Genomic DNA, 21,968 nt, shown 5'->3' on the forward strand with positions numbered 1-21,968 from the left:
ACCTATCTTACAGTTCCCTTGATGTATACATTAAAATGCTTGAGTGATGATGGATAACATTCTCTTACTCCCCTGCCTATGACTGCTCACCCTAATTTTCTACCAGATAACCTTACTGAGGGTACTTATCTGAGTCATGCGCAGACTATACATCTATACATATGTAATGTGGTCTAAGATACTATAAATTATTTAATAATTAGATGTGAACAAATAATAAAATTACTTACCCATCTGACATAAGTCTGAGGGCTTCAGGGCAAACACAGCGATAGGAACTCCTATTGGGAAGACAGAGATGTGAACATCCCCTGCTGTTATTTCCGCAGCGGTTAATGTATTGAGGTTGCCTTTGGGGGTGAAAGCTGTAAAACAAGTTGAGAATGATGTATTATGACTCATTTATCAGCAATGCTAGGCATAAAAACTGTTCTAGTGTAAAAATACTGATAACCATGAGGGTAAGGTGAATAGTCCTCGGCCTGACAATGAAAGACTGCGATTTTCAGTTAAAAAATGTGGTCGCAGTTTTTGGCCGTCCTTCCCGTGGGTCATCGTCGAGGGATGTGTGACCCCATTTAAATTCAGCTGCCTGCTTTTTAACTGTTGATATTGAAGTAGCAGAATTCCTGTACACTTTTTTTAACTTCGGATGAATTTATTTAGGGGTTTATCCATCCAAAATGAAAATCAAGTTTTTCCATTTTAATGAAAAACACGGAACACTTCCACAGCAAAAATTAGTGTAAACAAATTACTAGAGATAACAAGTCGTCTTATGACCCCATATTATGCTGCTCTAACTTGCTCAGTGTTTGTTGACTAATATCCACACAGAACAAATTAAAAAGAGCAAATTTGTGACTTTTTAGAAATGGATTGCTCATAATTTTATTTATTCACACTACAAAGATATGTGTTTGTTTCATAAATATATTTGCCAATTTATTTTTGAAATATTTATTGACTTTATTTATTATTTCAATAGAAACAGTAATAGAAAATAGCAGCAATATGAATTATAATGTCCATCTTTCCAAACTTTAAATAATTGTCATTTCACAAAAAGATCATTTTAAAGAATTCACAAAAAAAATAAATTATCAAAGAGACTTGCTTTCAATGAATATATTTTTACCTTTGTATTCCCATTGGGAAATGTAGTCCAGAGTGAACTGTTTTAAATCCACTTCCGGTTACTTTGTTGGCCATTGAAATGCTTTTTGTGTGCCAGTCTGTCCAGTATATTGAATCTTCAAATATAGTCAAGGAAAAAGGATGTGGTAGACTTTTGCTAATAATCTGAAAAATAAAGTGAAAGCCTCGAATAAAATGTGGAATGGGTGCTGATGAAGTAAATGCATTTCCCCAAAACGTTTTAGGTGAAAGCAATAGCTTTGCACATATTTTCACCACTCCATCCTTCCATTTTATTACATAAAGTTTTGATACACAAAGTGCACCAAAGAACTAAGATCTTAAATACTTGATACTAATTTCATGCAGAAAAGTTTGAATTGAATTTGGTTGAGGAAAACAAATATTAAATTTTGATGCTATAGTTGGGAAAGTTTAAATAAAGTTGTAGTTAAGAAGTAAAATCTGATTCTTCAATAAAAAATTTTGAAACACTTTGAAACAAATTTTATTTTCTTTTCATACCTTCCTCCTTCCTGAGCCATCGAAATTTGCAGATTCAATGACATGGTGTTTAGCATCAGCCCAGTAAATTCGATCAACGGTATAATCAACAGCCAAACCATTTGGCCAAAATAGGGATTCACTCACAACACTTCTCCTATCACTTCCATCCATTTCAGCTCTCTCTATTTTGGGATTTGGACCTGAAAATTTGAAATAGTACCTTTTACTCTGCTCTTAATAGTTAGTATTGAAATACAATTTGTATATAGCAGTTAATAAACATCTCTTAGGTTGGTTCACTAAACTTGTGACAATGGTATTTTCCCAGTAAACTACTATGCATTTGATATCCATGCCAAGAGTACTTTTCATCCTTGGTTTTCAGAAGAATCATTTAGAGAGGGAATGGTAAGGAAATTTTTCCCACCTGATTTTTTAATTTTTAAAGATTTTTACATTATACGAAATCCATGAAAACTAGTCAATTTTTAGCTAATAGGAGACTGGGAAGGATTTAATACCAAGCAATATATCTGGGTCTGCACCAAAATATCTTTTCACTAATTTTTTTCCTACTTAATTTCAAAAATTTTATCAGTAAGGTTATGGCGACTATCCTTTGGGATTGGCAAGGAATAATCCTAATTGAATATTTGAAAAGGGGAAAAATGTCAGAGGTGCTTGCTATGCATTATTATTAGACCATTTGGAGACCAATCTGCATGAAAAACTCCCATGATTGTCCACAAAAATTCCTTTTCAATTACAATGCACCAGCACATTGCATTTGTGGCCACAAAATTAAATGAGTTATGATTCCAAGTTGTTGCCCACTCCCCATATTCTCCAGATTTGGCTCCCTTGAACAGCTACCGCTATTTCTCCAATATGAAGAAATGGTTGGTGGGACGGAAATTTTATTCAAACAAAGTAGTGATCATGGAAATGAATATCTATTTTACAGAGAATTCAAACAATGGAATTATTTTGAAGGAATCAACTAACTGTTGTGGCGTTGAACAAAATGTATAAATCTAAAGGAGACTCTATTGAAAAATGAAAAGGTTTTCAAATTGTAAAAAATTAATAAAAATAAAAAACTAAGTCATTTTCATTTTTACACTCCTTTCAAACCACCCTCATAGGTAGTAGTCTCATGTACTACATATGTAAGACGTGGACAATAGGGGTGGCAAAGGGAAGAAAGTTGGAGGCAATGGAAAGATGATGCTACAAAAGAATTTTGCAAATAAAATGAATAATCAGAATTATAAATGAAGAAGGGACATGGACATATCCTGACATTCATGGCCCTGGCCTGGCCAAATTCAGTTGGACACTGACATTCATATCACTATACAGGTGATCCATTGACAGTACAGCTGGATGAAATTAGTAAAAAGGTGGGAAAATTCATTTTAATAATCTGATTTGGCAAAATTCATGAGCACTTTGGAATGGGTTTTCCATTGGGTTTGAATCCTCAACTGGGTTTGGTTGGGATCAAGATAGTGCGGGGGCTAATGTATTGGCGTCCCACCCTGAGGGCGTGGGTTCAAATCCCAGCGGTGTTAAATATTTTTCAGAGGTATCTCGATCCCTATTTGAGGTGCTTTGTGGAGGGCACTTTGAGTGAGTACGCCGTCCGTCAGATGGGACGTTAAGCCGCGGACCCCTTGGCGCCTTTCGTAAAGAGTAGGCTAATGCCGACGCCGGGTTTCTCTCCACCCTTCATCCTTTCCTGTCCATCCCCTATGGCGCAAATGACCTCAGCTGTCGGTCGCCTCCCCTCAAAACTACTACTACTACTGGGTTTGGTCTAAGCTTCAACTGAATCCCTAATAGCCATATAGATTGGTTCTGGGTCATTTTCCTCATGAATGCATTTGTTTTTGGCTTCCATACAAAATCACATTAAAATCAATATTTCCAAATAAATCAACAATTCCCTTACTCAAAATTCTCCTATCCCTCTGACCATTATGCCATCATAAAATTTCAAAGCAAAAGAGAAACTTGTTTCTTGGCACTCAAGTTTAAGATTCTAGATTTGCTAGTTACTCAGTTCATGAAAAGGATTCTTACACTAATGGGTGTTGGCCTGGAACTCGATGAGTATCCTAAAAGATTAGTATAGCAACAATAGTAACAACATAATTCAAATAATATCTTGCTGATGGAATTCACAGCTGTTACAACATTATGGATCTTGAATACTTTGGCAATGAGGTTCCTAGCTTTCTTAATAATTGACATCTTACCAAACTCAACAAAAGGATTCACAGTTGCCAGTTTGATGTGGTGGAAGGAATTCATAAGTACAAAAGAATTACAGCACTTTTCTGCAAATTAGTTTCAATAAATGACATGCGTTTTGGCTCACAGAGTTGCTTATTACATTTATTTTGTGAAAAAATGCTAAATTTTTTTAAAATTATAATCTAAAAAATGCAAAGAATAATGAGACACAGTTAGATACTTCATTGTTAACACTATTTTATGCTACAAACCCAATAGGACTGGAAAATTTTACAGGCATTCAAAATGTTCAACTAATACATAAGTATGTTTGCATACAATGCTGTGTGTGGGATGTAAGAGGATTTTAATCTTCAACATTACAATTCAAAATATCCATCAAATGCTCATTTATATTCAATTAACATTATTATTGAAATTTCATGTAATGTTAAATGTTTCCAAATGGTCATATTTGAATATCCATATAGTATTCCAAAAAGATCATCCTTGGAGATTTTAATATTGTATAGAAATTAAAAATGTTCGCATTTTGTAAATATTTAATGTAAGTTGAACATATATTACTTCACTGTGTGTGATTGATCAGGTAATATGCATGTTTTAGAAATATTTTTACTTGCTAAAGGATAATTAAAGGAATATTTCCTATTTTTTCAAACCAACAGCCACATAAATATGCTCAATAAAAGAATTATCTTAACTATTACTTACCCCAATCAGTCCAAAAAACTAATGCTTCACCAGGATGTAACGCGATGGCACGTGGTTTATCCATTTCTGTTGATGCGACCACATATCGAATAGTTCCATCCAATCTGGATACTTCAACTCTTCTCATGTTTGAATCAGTCCAAAAAAGAAGTCCATGTATCCAGTCAACAGCTACTCCACCTGGGCTATCCAGTCCCCAGCGAATCACATCTTTAAGGGAATCAGAAATGAGAGTTAATTCACACTGAGAACCAATGGAAGTAATGGAAGCTAAAATAATCCAAACACCAAGGATTTGTTCAATTATTTTTTAAGCTTATTCGAAGTACCGGAGTCATATTGATGTGAGAGAGATATTCTAACTAGTATAATAAAATTGAATGGGCTACAAGAGTTTTCAATTTTAATCTAAAGGCTTTCCCAATTAGGATTGCTCAATCATTTCAATACTCATGGCAATTTGAAATTACTGACTCTTAATTACCTGTTCTATGGTGTAATCTTTTGGGGAAACACTATTGCTGTGGCTAAGACCTTTTCCATGCAAAAAAGGCCTTTGAAAGCTATGACTAAAGTAGCTATCAGAACTCTTGGAGGACCACTATTTTTTTAACTAAGAATAATAACACCATCATGCATTTTAATTTTTTAATGTGAATTGCTTGTAAAAAAACCCTGGTTTATTTTTGCCTAACTCATCCGTACATTGTCACTTAACTCATAGGAGAGACAATACACAATGTACTTCAGCAGTCTTGTGCTGTATCTAAGAAAGGTCCCCATTACTCTCCTTCCCTTATTTTTAACAAATTGACAATGAACATGAAAAAGAAACCCTTTGAAAATAGGTTAAAATTGATAAATAGGTGAAAAACTCTAAATGTAAAATCAGAAATGTGGGGATTTCAAATTTAATGCCAATATAGTTGGCTACCTTTTGGGAACTTAATGCTATTCTGGCACAATGTGGCACAGACCCTACAGTACCTACTTTTTATTGGTTTATGAATATTGAAAGAAAGATCTTTAAAAAAAACTAAAAATTTAGCAATAAAGAAAGTTTTATAGTGCAAAGATTCTATACTAGGTATATTGAAAATTTTCTGCTAAAAAAAGAAGGAATAGGTAAATGAAAGCTGATTTTTTGTTAAATTGTAAGAAGGGTTTTTGACTTTACCCAGCCTTCTGTGCTGGTTTGAAGAAACTGATCAAGGTTGAATTTAATTTATCAATTTTCAATGTTTCTGCCAAAAAGTCAGACTTATTATAGTCATTCAATTTTTCCAACAGTCATCGATGAATTTCCATAGTATGTATTATCCAGTTATTCCTCTTTAGACCATGATCTATCAAAGTCTTTTTTCTCTCAAAAGTGAGGACCAGGTACATGACCAGCTGATTTCCTTGAAAATTGGTAATCATGTTCGCATTAACTCCGTGATTACAAAAATATCCCATTTTGGGCGTAGACAACTAAAGGTTTATGTGATAATTAAATTGAAATATAACAAAAATGAGTGCGGATAACTTATGTCATATTGCCATGATAATTGGAAAGAAGCAATTGATGAAGCGGGCATTGCTCTTTGCTACTATCCCAAAAGTGGTACATTCAATCCTGCCTAAACATTGTATTTTTTAATCTTATTATACTTTATTTTTACTAACTTGGTTGTATAGCCTAATTAATTTTTGTTTGTAGTTTTCTTTCCAAATGTTTTCATCTTCTTGATGATTAGTTTGAACTTCATATTTTTTGTTTCTTTTTCATCAGTTTTTCATTAAGTTTCCTTAATCTGTGACAATCATGATGCAAACCGTTCTAGCTTTTTTGTTGCTATTAATGTACATTTGATTTATCTTTAGCCAATGCTCAGATGAAAATGAAATATGGTAGTTAGCGGCATCACAGGCAATTAAAATGAAAAAATACATTAAATAAGTAAAAAAATGGTAATGTGAAGCCAAAACTTACCAAACAAGTACAATACATGGAAAAAATCAAAACTATGCAAAAGTGATAACAACAAAGCACCACAAAAAAAGGAGCATAAATTGATATGATAAAGTTGAAAAATATAAGCTTTGGATTAGAATTGAACTGGTGACCTCAGGTTTGATACCCAATACATCTACCATGGCAGTAAAGGGTAGGCACTTACTTTTTGCATAATTTAAATGTAATTTATCTTTTGAATTGTCAGCTATGCCAAAGTGGGGTATTTTTGTTTTGGGGGAGTAAAGGGGATCTAGCCATCTTGTTTCAATGAAATCGCTCATCCATGGACCTATGATTCCCCATGTTAGTTACTATTGACCACCCATAGCAATTATCATTACCCTAACCCTCTAACCCTGGCTACATCAATACTCTGGAAATAGTTGTGACATCCTGTGTGATTTTGCTTGATCTTAGGGACAGCAGCGTGGGTAGGTTTAGTGCATGACAAGGCAGTGATATCAATTTGTAACAGTACCTTATTTTTAAATAATAACAGACTATAACATCTGAGATTCATTGAAATGCATAAAAAATTGTTTTCTAGCATGAAGTATGACAACTACCATGGGTGCATTCAAATATCAAAAAATGAGAAATTGGTCAATATGCCAACATTCATAACAAGGTTTCATTAATATTCAGATGTTTGAGTAGTTGATCAGGTAAGCTGTAAACTTCTTCATACAGGAGCTACAGCATTAAGTGAATTTAACATATTGTAAATGTATCATTAAGCAAGGACCCACTGCATTTGATTTAATTGCCAGCAATATTGGCAATGCACACTATACAACATACAAAGCTTTCACAAAAATTGATCATACCCCTGGCCAGTTTCAATGACTCTCATAATCATACATTCACAATAGAAAACATACTGTAGTCCTGTAGTCACAATAAAAAAAACAAACTCTCTTGGTTGAAATAGGTTTTTACTCCATACATTACCTATTGACCCAGTTCCATTGATGTTAGCTCTTTTGATCACATCCAAGGAGACATCTGACCAATAAAGTAGACCTTGCTCATAGTGGTAATCCAGTGCAATGGCATTTTGTAGTCCTTTGAGAATGGCTGTATACTTTATATTATTCAAGCTCACCTTTCAAATAAAATATGAAAAAATCTCACTTTACTGAATCAAAGTATATATAAAACACTTTTACACTCATTTGACATATTTCTTGGAGAGAATACATGATACATGTTTCCAGGTTGTATCAACTAAAATGCAATTAAGCATTTCTGTGTTAACTTATGTGCAACACTTAAAACCAAGCTAATAGCATGGATAATATGGATCATGGTTTTGTAAGGTGCAGAAATATGATCATTTGAACAAATAATAAGTCATTGAATAGATCAGAGACTTTTGAAATATGGGTGGGAAGAAGGATGGAAAAGATGAAGTGGACAGAAAGGAAAACAGACGAGGAAGTGTTAGGCACGGTGGGAAGGAGAGGAGATTGTTGGGAGAACTCCAAAAAAGTCAGGAAAAATGGATTCAGAGCATTTTGATTGGCAATGGAATGCTGAATACTGCGATAGGAGGAAAATGCTAGGCAATTGAGGGAGGGGTAGGAATAGGATATGAATGTTGGATTGAATGAAGGTAGGACAGAAGTATCCAAAACTAAAGAGGGACACTGTAGCGTCCAATGTTTGGTTGTGTTGGTTTGTTGAAAAGTAAATATTATTCAATGAATGGAACAATAATGAAAAATTTTCTCGAGAAAAATAAGTACACTGAGGGCCATGACTGCATGATGAGACTTAAGAATGGTCACTATCACCGAAAATTTATTTTTTTTGATAAACTTCCTCCAGTTTTCCATTGATTTTAAGTGTGCAGTTGGTGTAGAAAGGGGTACGTAAATGTATGTGTACATATCCATACATGCTACAGTTATTGGTATGATTTTTTTGTATAACTTAATGAGTAATCAATAGAACACAGCAGAAAATCTATGACCAGTAAACTTTATAGCATGTTTTATTTTATTAAGCCATACATATCTGCCATTTATATTTAAACATCACTAGTCACATAATTACAGGATTATTTTTAATGATAAGTGGTAATGGCAAACAAATATTACGAAATATATATTTCATAATATATTAGAAATATATGGAATAATATAAAATATATATTTTGAATGCATAATAACATTTATGATGAATAATATCTTTCTAAATTGAAATAAGGGAGGCCATGATATGACTATTGCCATCAATGCACCTTAAATTAATTTTAATACTTTTTTAAACATACATTTCTTCTTGTAATTCTCTATTTACTAATTAAAAAATGGACATATCCACCTCAGAAGAAACACTTCTGTTTCACTATTATTTATGCACAAATATAGACACTGATTTTTCTTTGACAGATGAATGGCTCACCTGCCGGATGTCAATTCTGTTGGCAAATATTAACATTGGTGGAGGTCCAAGAGCCTTGCAAGACTTTCCATCTGGGCGTAGGATGTACCCTTCCGCACATGAACATGAAAAGGAACCTTGGGAATTCTGGCATATTTGGCTACAAGCTAATCCTAGCCATTCCCCTAAGACTTCCTCATCTTCTTCTGGGGGTGGAGAGCACTCGTCCACATCTAGGCAGCTGTAGAAAGCAAACATTTATCATATGTTTAAGCACATGCTAATAATTTTAATCATTCCCTATTTTATGACACTCAAATATATAAATATAAATCAAAGACTCATTAAAACTTTGATATGGAGCTTGGGTTTGTGCGGTGTGGGAATATGGCCATTGAAGCAAGATGATAAGTGTAAATTGGAGGCTTTTGCGATGTGGATGAGGAGAAGAATGGAAAAGGTTAAGGGTACAGAAAAGAAAACAAAAGAGGTAGTGTTTGGCATAGTAAGAGAGGAGAGAGGATTCTAGGGAGAAATCCAAAGGAGGCAGGAAAGGTGGATGCAGAGCATTTTAATTGGGGATGGAATTTTAAAGACTGTAATAGAGGTGAGAATGTTAGGTGAGCAAGGAGGGGGGAAGAAAAGGATAGTCACATTGGACTGGGTGAAGGGATGTATATAGTATGTGGAGTAGAATATGGGTTTATCATAGTGTGGGGTATAAGGATATGTATTGTTGGGTGAGGCTTAGAAATATAGTGATGTTAAGTTTGTGTCCAAACAAAACTTATCTTAAATGGTAGACTACCTAATAAAAACCATGGGCTAAATCAGCAACTTCTAAGAATATATTCAAAGGGGGACATGAAACAAACAAGCTTTGTGGAGTTTGATATCGCTCACTCCCCTTCTCTATCACACATATGTACTCATAATGAATGTGAGGTATAAGTGAATAGTAGTGATTTAGCAGTACCACTATGATCACTTGATCATTTTTATTTCCCTGACACATTGTCCCCAATAGTGTAAGGTAAATTTTGAAATGGTGCGTTCATTAGATAAAATATTAGCATAATTGAAATTGGCCACTTTATAATTTGATAATTACACATTTGATGGAAAGGGTGCTTCACTCTGGGAGGCACTTTCATGGGAGGGCATGTTTGGTCTACGTCAATGTTCAGGAAACTGGGCTGTAGTCATGATTAGGGAAGGCAACCAGCAGCTGAGCACATTTGTGCCTCTTGGGATAGGAGGGTGATTTGGTAGAGGTTACATGATCAGGGAATGGGGGATGGATTGAAGAGAAATCCCCCGGCATTGGCATTTGCCTACTCTAAATAAAAATTGCCAAGGCATCCACTTTTCAATACCCTATCAAACAGATGGCATACTCCATTTAAAATATTCACCACATGGTCATTTGAAATATTCTTCACATCCCTGGGAATCTGGGTAAATTATTCCAAATGAGTCAAAAATAAATCCAATGCTAGAAAAGAGAGGAGAGGAGTGGTTGAGGGGTGACATACTCAAGGATCACCAAAAGTAGCACAACTATGCCTTGAAATTTTGCAAAATGAAAGGATACCTACAGGGCCTGCCACAAAAATAAGTAGAATGATTTTTTCCTGCTGATGCAGATGGCTGGAGTTGGGTAATTTGTGAAAGGAAATGTGGCAGGAGGTCTTGGGAAAGCGATGCAACTCATGCTTGTTGTCTGTAGCCCATTATTGTGTATGGATTGCTGCCAGACCGTACCCCTGCTTGAGGCTCACATAGCAAATTCATGATGCCACATTCCACGGAGAAAAGATATGTGATATAATTTTGTGCTAAGCTTGGAAAATCGTCTTCGAGATATGAATTAATGTCATATGGAATGGTTTTCCATTGGCACAACATGTTTCAGGAGGGCAGACAGGAGGTTGATGATGAGGAATGCCTTGGATGTCCATCAACGACACATTATGATTAAAATGTGCAAAAAGTTAGAGACATACTCAATTTCAATCAGCGCTTGAGTTTCATAATGTTGGCAGAAGAGTGCAGTATTCTGAAAACCACAGAGCATTGCATTCCTACTGAAGATTTAGCCATGAGAAAGTGTGTGCCAAGATAGTCCCAAAGGTGTTATCGAAAGATCATAAGACTGCTCGTGTCACAATCTTGCCAGATCTCTTGGACCACTATGAAAGTGACCTACAGCCCTGATGTTGCACCACCAGACTTTTCTTTGTTCCCAAGAGTAAAAAAGAGCTTGGAAGGTAGCCATTTGAGAACACTGAATAGCTTTGAAGAGGCACTGATGAGGTGCATGAATGAGGCCCTGGTCGATGCCTTCCTGGAAGCATACTAAAACTGGCAGAGGCATTTGCATCAATAGGTCAGTGCACAAGGGTGATATTTTGAAGAATTTCAGTAATTTATCCTTTGATCTTTGCTAAATTCTTTTACCAGGTTTATTCTACTTCTTTTTGGGATAGACCCTGCATAGTTAAGAGTTCTCAAATATAAAATCAACTATGATATTCTATATTTCACAATGAGCATATCAAATTATTGACTTTATCCTGGCATGAGTGCATTAATTGATGGAGACCCACCATATTACTTTACTTCCACCAAATATATTCAACCAATCAAGAGATACGTTGAAGTGGTAAGGATGATTTTTTAAGCAATGAATATAGTATGTTAATGCAACAATTATGGCCATTAATTCAGCACTTCTGAAGGAAGGTGCTATTTTTACTTCACAAAATTATTGAAAGCTGTGTATCTAACAAAAGCCAACTTACTTGTATCCATCGTGTGCCAATTTATACCCCGGATTGCATGCACATCCGTCATTTCCATCTGCATTTGTCACACATAATTGGGTGCATCGGGTTCCTTTTTTACATTCCTTTTTCACTGGACATCTCTTTTCATCTATAAGCAAGATTTGTTTTATATTAGTCAAGTAGATTTAAAATTAAACAATATAACTTTGTTGAACATACTGAAAATTGAATTGATATAAGATAATCAATGCTAACAATAGCAATTAGTTAAATGTTCAACATATTATGCTAAATCCTTGTTAGAGTGGAATCAGTTGAATTCTATTATGATGCATTTCTGTGCCTATAAAAGTTGATGACAGATTCAAGTTGACACTACAGAAGTTTAAAGTACACTCTTCTGAGATAAGTTCATACTTTTGTAAGAAACTGTGGAACCTAATTTGCATTGTACCATGCATAAACTTTCAGTTGGTCAGATTTCATAAACTATTTTTTGAAACCCTGGTGTACATTGGTCCTTCAGAATTGAATACATAAGTTTCACTCCATCCAGCCACAAAAAATTAATACTTTCCCTATTTTTTTTAAATGGCTGGTTAATGAATATATTATCATAAGTTATATCTCATCACCTTAGATCTAATTCTAATTATGTTACAAAGATTTGAAATGCACTCACTGACTTGGTTCTGTTTTGGAATACTAGAAGAAATTGTAACTTTCCTAAACCCAATTTATAGAATTTTTCATTGATGATTGGAATACAATGACAAAATGCAAATAGAGCAGTTCCAAGCTATAGACAGGTCTACTACCTTGATCAAAAAGTTCCCGGAATAACCACCGTGTGGCGCTCCCATCGTTCCGATTTGAGTTCTGTTTTTTTTGTTAAATTGGTACATCTGTTGTTGATATTCCCTTTAAATCTTAGTGTCATAACTTGACATTTGCAAAAGTTACGTAGCCAAGAGTACATCTATCTCTGTGTGTGTTGGCGATTTTTTACAATTTCAGAAATGGATTTAAATTTGCAACAACGAACTTGTATTAAATTTTGCGTAAAAAACGGATTTAGTGGCGCACGGACGTTGGAAATGTTGGAAAAGTGTTTCGGCAACGATTCTCTAAAAAAAGCGGTCGTTTACCAGTGGCACGAGCGGTTCAGAAGTGGTCGTGAGTCAATCGAAGATGATGAACGCAGTGGCAGACCATCGACATCGAAAGCCGGTGAAAAAATTGATAAAGTAAAAGAAATGTTGGTCAATAACCGCAAATTAACCATCAGAGAAATAGCGGAGGACTTGAACATTGCCTATGGATCCGCCCAAGACATTGTGGTTAATGATTTGGGTTTCCGTCGTGTAGCAGCAAAGTTGGTGCCAAAAGACCTCAATTTCATGCAAAAAAGAGACCGTGTTGACGTCGCAAAAGACATGATTTGCGAGGCTGAATCCGATCCCACATTCATCAAAAGGATCATTACTGGAGACGAGACGTGGGTTTATGAGTACGACACGCAATCCAGACATCAGGCAAGTGAATGGCGTTCACCAAATGAGCCGAGACCAAAAAAACCACGTCGTTTTCAGTCAAAAAAGAAGGCAATGCTGACGGTTTTCATGGATTACAACGGTGTAGTGCATCATGAATTTTTGCCAGAAGGCCAGACAGTAAACAAAGAGTATTATTTGGGCGTTATGAGACGTTTGCGTGAAGCAATTCGCCGAAAGAGACCAGAAATGTGGGCAGAAAACTCGTGGATTTTGCACCATGATAACGCACCGTCGCACAGTGCTATCATTATTCGTAATTTTTTGACGAAAAATGCAACAAATACCATCCAACAGCCACCGAATTCACCTGATTTGGCTCCCTGTGACTTCTTTCTGTTCAATCGAGTTAAAAAAACCATTACGGGGAACGCGTTTTAGCAGCCGAGAGGAAGTAATGGAAAAATCGTAGGAAGCACTGATGGACATACCGAAAACCGAATATAAAAAATGTTTCGAGGATTGGATCAAGCGCTGGCATAAGTGTGTTGCAGTCGATGGGGATTACTTTGAAGGGGACAATATAGATTTAGATGAATAAACTTGTATTTTTAATTTTCTGAATAAATTCCGGGAAATTTTTGATCAAGGTAGTATGCAGCAAATTGCATATTTCTCTAATTATTCTAACTATTCATATGTTCTCTAATTCGGAAAAGTGTTACTAGCATGAAACTTGAGATTAATAATGGGTTGCCTATTTCATAAAATTATGACCAATACTATGGAAATTTTTGCATCTCCAGTATTTAAGCAATCATTTTTGGAAAGGAAATATTATTATTTTTGAGGAAATATATTATTTATGCTGTAGGAAATATAGAAATTTCATTTAATTACTGTTGGAAATGAAGACTGCTGATATCAATTTGTGACTAGATTACATCAAAGAATTTTTGAGAAGATCAAATTCAGGCTATCATAAGAAATGATTTTTTTATGATAAAACTTAAAAAAAGTCAGCTTATAATTGGTCAGATGTGTCACATAATTTGATGATTTATGGGCTCATTTTTTATTGGAACTCTCTCAAGATAATGAAAATATACCTTCTCCTGATGGACAGTCCTTCTGGCCATCACACACTCTTCTGCGTGGAAGACACAGTAATCCTCCTTTCAGCTTGGAAGTTTTTTTGGTCAAAGGTTTAACAGTGCCCAGTGAGTTGCTCGTTCCATTTGTATCTTGCAGGTAATTGCTGGTGCATGTGAATTGGTGAGAAGGACAGGTAGCCAACAGACATGCAGAGGGTGCTTCATCCTCTCCTCCATCACAGTCACGCACACCATCACAGAGCCAAGATTTCTGAATAGAGAAAAATTTTTAACATTAATTTAAACAGATTGGGATTTATATTACAGTCAAGCCATTCATGGGAAGAACATAGATATTGAGGGTAAGGGTGTAAAATGAAACTTTACATTTCCACAATAAAGATTTAATATTTCACGACCATGGTTTCAATGCTGCGCATCATCATCAGGTAACATACATCAACATTTTTTCAACTTATATAGCCTGGCTGCAAGAGGAGAGTAAGGGAGAGGAGAGGGGGTAAGGTAGGGGGAGTAAGGGAGAGGGGGTAAGTTGAGTTTAGGTGCAGCAACCTATTAGTGGTTTTGGGAAGGGGGAGGGCATGCATTGGAAGGTTACTGGCTCAAATTTGTGAAAGTTTATATTAATTGAATGATCATTAAATGAAGAACACAATGTAACACTACACCATTCTTAGAAATAGTGGCAGAAAAAAAACAAACACATTGTGTCCTACATTTAATTAGGGGGGGAGTGTTTGTCTACAATGGTTTGACCTTTGTTAAGGGATGGTCAATGATCATTACTGCCTTGATGGGGGTAGGGTTGGTGCAGAAAGATATTGGAGTCTTTTAAGAATATTAGGAGGGGGAATGGAAGAGGTATAATGTTTCATTGACCTCCTTAAACCTGTCAGACTCAAGCGATTGCCAAATTTCCAACTCCTCCAAAGCATTCAATCTGGGTCCTTTCATTTCAGTGTGAAGAATATTTGCTGTGAAGTTACCTTTGTGATTTTTATCTAAGAGGTGTTTGGCAAATTGGGGTCTGTTGTCTTTCTTTGTGAAGCATGAACGGTGTACTTTGATCCCAATATCGATTGTCCTCCCTGCCTGTCCCATACAGATGGCATTACAGTCTGCACAACTGAGTTTATAAATCACGCCTTGTTGCATTATGTCAATTTTGTCTTTGGATGAACCTATTATGTTTTTTAAAGTATGTGTGTTGTAAAAAGCTGGGTTGATTTTGTTTTTGGAGAGTATTTGTTGTACCCTGAGTGAAATGTGGCAAATAAATGGAATTCTTAGCTATTGGTGCTCGTCAAGTTTATAAGTGTGGTTTATGGATTTCTGAGCTATCTGTGTTTGCTTTCTGTTGTACATGTTGTCAATCATTATTTCCCTGTAACCGCTGTTGACTGCAATTTGTTTAATTATACGAAGTTTCTCTTGTTTGTTGTGTGGTGCCATTGGAATATTGCATACCCTGTGTAACATGGAATGAAAGGCAGTGCGTTTTTGTGAATGGTGATGCTTGGATGTGGAGTGGATAATTTTCCATCACTTCATGACTAGGTACATTCATTTAAAGATTAAAATGGTGTAAATATCCAATAGGAAATGAATAAGAAAGTTTTCTTTGGTTAAATGAGTTGATTTTTTCCTGAACTTGAAGAACTGGGAAATTATACTTACTAGACATGAGATTGACACCTTTATCACATAAATCATTTTATCATGGAGATAAATAAAAAAAATATCAATTGTTTCCTAAAAATTCAGTTAGCAACATGCTTTTGTGGAACCAAATCCTGTAATTAAATAAGATATGTCTGTACAAGGATGCTAATTTTTAAACTTGTTTGCTAGATCTTCTTATTTATAGGAAAATTCATATTGGAGAGTAGTATTGAAAGAATTGAGGGAAGAAGGTTGAATGCATCATGGGTACATTCCAATTCATATTCAAAGGGTACTGAAAACCACAAATTTCGAAAGAAAGATGTAATATTGTCCAATAATCTTAAGTACATATTTTTCATAAAGAAATGAAGTGAACATCAAATATTAAATCACTTTGACCTATGGCATGCATGAAAGTAGTTTCCAAATTATGCATATGTTTCTTTATATTTTCCTGAAGGAGTCTGGCAAGTTTCTGGATATCAATGAAATATAAATGTTTCTCAATGATAACTTTGAAATTTACGTAATTATAATGCTTTGAACTCCATTGGTCAAAATCGTATCTATATAGAATAGATTGATATTTATCTGTGAACATTCTTATCTTTGTTTAAATAAGTTTTTATTCTAAGAACAAAATGCTGTCAGTAAAAAAGAGCTGCTTCTAATCATTCATATACTTTTTCTTATTTCCAAAGAAAGGCTATTTGCAACAAATTTCTAAAAATATTTCCACTCCAAAAATTGAATATTGTTTATATCAATTTCAACGTAAACAGGCACATTTTCATAACATATGTGCACAAGACTTTTCAGATGCATAGTATAAAAAAAATTGAGAACATCATGCAAAGCACCTACTGTGGAATACATGACATTTTTTAGGTAGGGTTCAAAATATTATTAATAAAAGTTAGCACTGATTCTTTAGAACTCCACTTCCACTGACCAGTATGCAGATGCCGCCAGCACCACCCCTTCCTCCAGTGATGCACATATATTCGTGGGACCCACAAGCCCTTGGTGGGGGCCTGGTTCTCTGCCTCACTTCACCCTCCTCCCCCTCCTCTGGTTTCCCACACTCATCCACCGATTCATCCTCGCCTCCAGCACAATCCTTCTCCCCATCGCACACCCATCGCTCTGGGACGCAACTGCCTGTTGTTCCTGGACACCTGCATTGTGCATTTGGGGCAAAGAGTCAGGGCCTTATTCTGAATCACTGTTCTAAACTTCATTCCCTATACATATTTGGAATTTCCCTATTCATTTGTTGGAATATCAATTGCACTTATAATGGTATTCTGAGCTAATATTTTTGTGTCCATTCCCTTAACATGAGACCAATACCTCAAAGCTAAAAATCAATTTACATGTTCTCTAATTTTTACAAGCTGTGACATATAATTGCACTAAATCTATTGCAATTCTTAGTCCATGACTCCATTGCACAGGATGCTTCAGAATATTTTATGTTGAATTTGTGGCATTTGTGTCTCTTTTTGCAAATTGACATGTCTTAAAAATTTGGGTTGGAGGTCCAACAAATTTGGAGGACGTGATAATGTTAGAAAACACAAAATTTGTCAATCTATGATTCCAATACAATCAATTGCAATGGCTATATCATGCTTTCACTACATTTTAAATCTTTGCTTGAGCATCTATTCCTTACCATTAAAAATCAACATGTTAAGTATATATATACATGCATGAACACCAAAAATTAATACTCAGAATATTTTTATTTTCTTTTATTGTCAACGATGAACCTTCCCACAAAATTGATATGTTTCCAAAAAGAATAACAACACTTTCTGCAGTTACTAGAACTGAACAAAGCTATCTTGTGTTTCTGATCCACTGAACCACCACCCACTACAGTTCATTTACTGTGGCAGCAACTATGGACTTACATTCCAACCTATGCTAGGAAATCTTATTTGGTAGACATTTTTTAAAGCATGGATTGGATGCTATTTTAGTTTAAGAATGTTTTCCTTAATATTGAAGCATGCAATAATATCACTGTGCTATTTTTAAAATTGCATTTTATACTTCAATGGTTCATTCATGTTGCTTTTATTGAAAATGCTCCCATTTCTTATATTGTGCATATTACCTTTTGTTCACTCAAAGGGATTAGTCCCAGGGTACAATTAAACATTTATTCTATCATTACCTGAGCTCCCTCGGGGGGCAGGTAATCTGGGGGTGGATGCTCGGCGGCGTGGTCTTAGCGGCGGCCGAGGCGCTCCTCCCCTGCCCGTGGATGCCCTCATCCGTCCCGTCCCCATCATGTCCTTCCCCTGCACCGCCTCCGTGTCCTCCGGCGCTCCCACCTCTACCCCGGAAGCCAGCCTTTCCCCCACCGCGGCAGTCCTCCTCGTCGCTTCCGTCCCCACAGTCGCTATCGCCGTCGCAGCGGAACTCCCGCTTGATGCATCGCGGGACAGAGTGTGGTGAGGCACATGCGAACTCCGATTCGTCGCACGGCGCGGACGCGTGGCCCCCGGAGTGGCGGTGGGGCGAGTAGTCACCTCCTGCGGGAGGGAAACCGCGCGCCCAGAAGGCATAAATAAAGATAAGCGGAGCATCTACTCCAAGTAATAATCAGCCGGGTTTGAATACCCCGGGACTATAAACTACTGTACTCTCATGCCCTGACTAATATGACATAAAATATCCTCTTCATCCTGATATTGCTTTCTTTCCCATCCCACGTATTTCAATAGCTAGTTTTTTTAGTCCTGCATACTTTCTACCTCACTTAATTCAATCCAAAAAGCTTATTCTTGTCCTCCCTCCAACTTTCTCTGCCAGCATTTTACCCTCTATCAACATCTTATTACCTCTCCTAGTATCTCCTGTATCCACGGCTGCCGTCTTCGAAAATTTCCCAAAAGCTGTCTCTCTTCCAATGCCATACCTAGAACTTTATCGTTTGTTTTCCTATCCATTCACTTTATTTTTCATTCCTATCCACACTCACATTTCAAATCCCAACAAAATAATCTTATTCTTCTTCAACAATCAAGTTTCTAAAACAAAGCTCCATAGCAAAGTTTTCACGAGTCTTTTCTTTACATCCTTACTTAAGGTGCCTGCCATCAACTTCCTCGTCTTTGTAACCGCCGATTATTTATCTATATAAATATTATAAATATCATATATTATTTTCATATTTGCAGAGTGAGTTGCCAGGTTTTGCCTATTTAAGCAAAGCTTGGAAACGTAGCTATAGTGAGTCTAAGTCCATTAAAAAACCAAACTGAAACTTTAGACCACCTGGGAAAAATATAATGCGAAGTATCAATGTACATGTATTTCGGATGTTACGTCGTAAGGTTCCGCTTCCTCCCCTCGCAAAAATCCTGCATTTAGGTGGTTTCTCCAAAAAAACCTGCTCTCCTCCCTTGCCATGATTGGTTAAATCCTGAATTCTTCGTTCGTTTACTTTTCCTCCCATTTCACTTTTTCCATCCTTCTCCGCCCCCACATTTCAGAAGTCTTCCATCCACGCCTACCACCTTGCCTCAACGACCATTTTTCCCGGGGTTGGCCAGGAGAATGGGGAGGATATACTCACCGGAATCATCGGAGCAATCGTTTTCATCCGACTCATCAAAGCAATCCGCCTTCTTGTCGCAACGCCACGAGCTGGGGATGCAGTTGCCGTCGGGACACCTGTACTCGTGCGGGGAGCAGGGTCTGGTCCACGGCGAGCACATGAGGGAAATGGAAGAAAAAAACACATTGGAATGAGCGAGGGCGTCGACATATTACCAAAATTTCTCATACGATAAAAAATGGGTTGGCAAATCTTGACGAGGCAAGGTAATTTTAGGGAATTTCTGTGGAAATTAAAAAATAAGAAATAGAGACGAATTCGAATGCAGAATATTTGAAGATAGTATAATGCCCTACCAATATATGATGAGTAGAGGTGTTACAGAACGTTTTTTATGACTTTCCGGTGGGACCAAAACGCATAATACCGTACATTAGTACCAAAGCAATTAGTAATATTTAGAGCATATAATGATTTACATACCAGGGAATATATCGAGAGCACAAAACAAGGGTAGGAAAGGAAGAAGACTGGAGCTGGTGAGGGACTGTTCGAAGTATATGCAAAGCAGAAGAGAGTTAGAAAGAGTTGATGCCCATCAAGAGAGAAGTCAAAGTATGTAAAGCAAGAAACATCAAGAAACATGTGTTAAGCAAGAAAATAAAATAAAATATAATCTGATGTATAAAGTTTGTATATAAATAACTATCTAAGAATATACATTAACAAATTGCAACATTGAAACTAGTATTAAAAAACATAGAATGCTAAGAATATGGAAGGGGAATAAGTATAACAGAAGTCTTCAAACGAACATCATAAAAAGTGTTATATTGAAGAAAAGATGACAGGAATACTGGTCGTGCTAATTATTTATTAATATTTTTAGTTCACAATCAATGGAACAAAGAATGGATGATCCGGAAAAAGGTCAACATATTTATGTTTAACAACAATAACTGATAGGCAGAAGCATCGACTTAAGTTCAAAGTTGAAGTACAACAGATCCTCAGCGGATATGTAGGCAATCTCAAAAGAAAGGGAAAATAACCTGATTTGTGTGAAGAATGCCTCACTCCCAATCCTATTGAACACAGTGTCGTGAACTCTCTGAATTATGGACATTTTTAAATGATCATCCATAAAATATTAATAAATGAAAACATCCAAAAGGGAATAATTACTTTCTGCCAATAAAAATCTTGTGAATTAACTTGTAACAATCATTTCATACATCCTATTCTAGCTAAGACTGAAACCTTGAACCAGGAAATGTAGTAATAAGATCAGAAGAAAGATAATCCGCGGGCCCGATGCGGTATTAAAGATGGCACCCCTATACAACAGATGAAGCGAAGAATGAAGACGGGAAAAAGAATCATTAAATCAATTAAAATAATAAAACTAGAAATGTTAGCAAAATGTTATTTGTTTTAATATAACCCAATGTGGATCGTTGTAAGAATAGTAAATCTAGGGATTACACACTTATCGGCCATAGAAGAATGTGTCAGTGGAAGGGACACTCGAATGTACGATAAACCCTTTTAACAAAAATAAATATCCGGTTCAACATCATGTGGAAGCGACCCAGGCTGGGAATTTCCCAGCTGGGAGGCTTTTTAGTTCACACGCATACCACTACAGGCATAGAAAATTGAAAACACCCAGTCAAAAACTGGCCACGTTACGTAAAATATGCTTCTTTACCTTTTTCAACTTCTCCCTGATATCATCCCGTCATACATTTTCAATCACTCCTATCCAATATCAGAGGAAATCAATCCACTTAGCTCACTCTTACTTAAAAAAATGAATCAATCTTAGCAGCTGTATGATATTACTCACTAATATTGAATAGAAGATATATCGATGTGGTGAAAATGTGGTATGTGAAAATTATCAGAAAAATCATGTCAAAATCGAGAGCTATCGACGAGATACCATTCAATCCGTTTATTGACTAAGTCTTTTATAGCTCCAATCGATTAAGTTCTATGTCACCGTGTTAAATGTATCACCTATTTCGTTAAATAGACGATAATTATCAAATTTCTAAGTATTGATCCCTTGAAATTGTCCATCACTTACCCGATATCACTCAACCAACATCACTTAACCGATATGAAAAATATCGGTACCGATATTATGTTATAGAGCGAAGCATTAACCAAACTATCATGCGTGTGGTTAAATCTCGAACCTTATGCCCTCAGAAATAAGAATTTTACGTATTATATTGGTTATTTGTCGTCTTAATCGCATAAAAATCGACGATCCATGGGAATTGTTATATATGTATCCTCCCCATTTTACACTTCATTCAA

General features: G+C 36.0%; 1 protein-coding gene across 2 annotated transcripts in view; it reads right to left on the bottom strand.

Annotated features, from left to right (window-relative positions):
* The window catches only part of Lrp4 (LDL receptor related protein 4), a 686,041-nt gene that overhangs the window by 34,839 nt on the left and 629,234 nt on the right, over positions 1-21,968 (bottom strand). For both annotated transcript variants that reach the window (XM_071596290.1, XM_071596291.1), the window contains exons 5-15: positions 19,659-19,780; positions 18,252-18,612; positions 17,019-17,244; positions 14,396-14,651; positions 11,809-11,941; positions 9,026-9,245; positions 7,568-7,721; positions 4,618-4,827; positions 1,663-1,844; positions 1,139-1,302; positions 231-365 (exon numbers count right to left, since the gene is read on the bottom strand). In XM_071596290.1, coding sequence (XP_071452391.1) covers positions 231-365; positions 1,139-1,302; positions 1,663-1,844; positions 4,618-4,827; positions 7,568-7,721; positions 9,026-9,245; positions 11,809-11,941; positions 14,396-14,651; positions 17,019-17,244; positions 18,252-18,612; positions 19,659-19,780 — 2,163 coding nt within the window. The remainder of the gene's footprint in view (positions 1-230; positions 366-1,138; positions 1,303-1,662; positions 1,845-4,617; positions 4,828-7,567; positions 7,722-9,025; positions 9,246-11,808; positions 11,942-14,395; positions 14,652-17,018; positions 17,245-18,251; positions 18,613-19,658; positions 19,781-21,968) is intronic.

The sequence above is a fragment of the Hetaerina americana genome, unplaced genomic scaffold, assembly GCF_022747635.1.
Source record: "Hetaerina americana unplaced genomic scaffold, ioHetAmer1.1.p SCAF_8, whole genome shotgun sequence".
Lineage (NCBI taxonomy): Eukaryota > Metazoa > Arthropoda > Insecta > Odonata > Calopterygidae > Hetaerina > Hetaerina americana.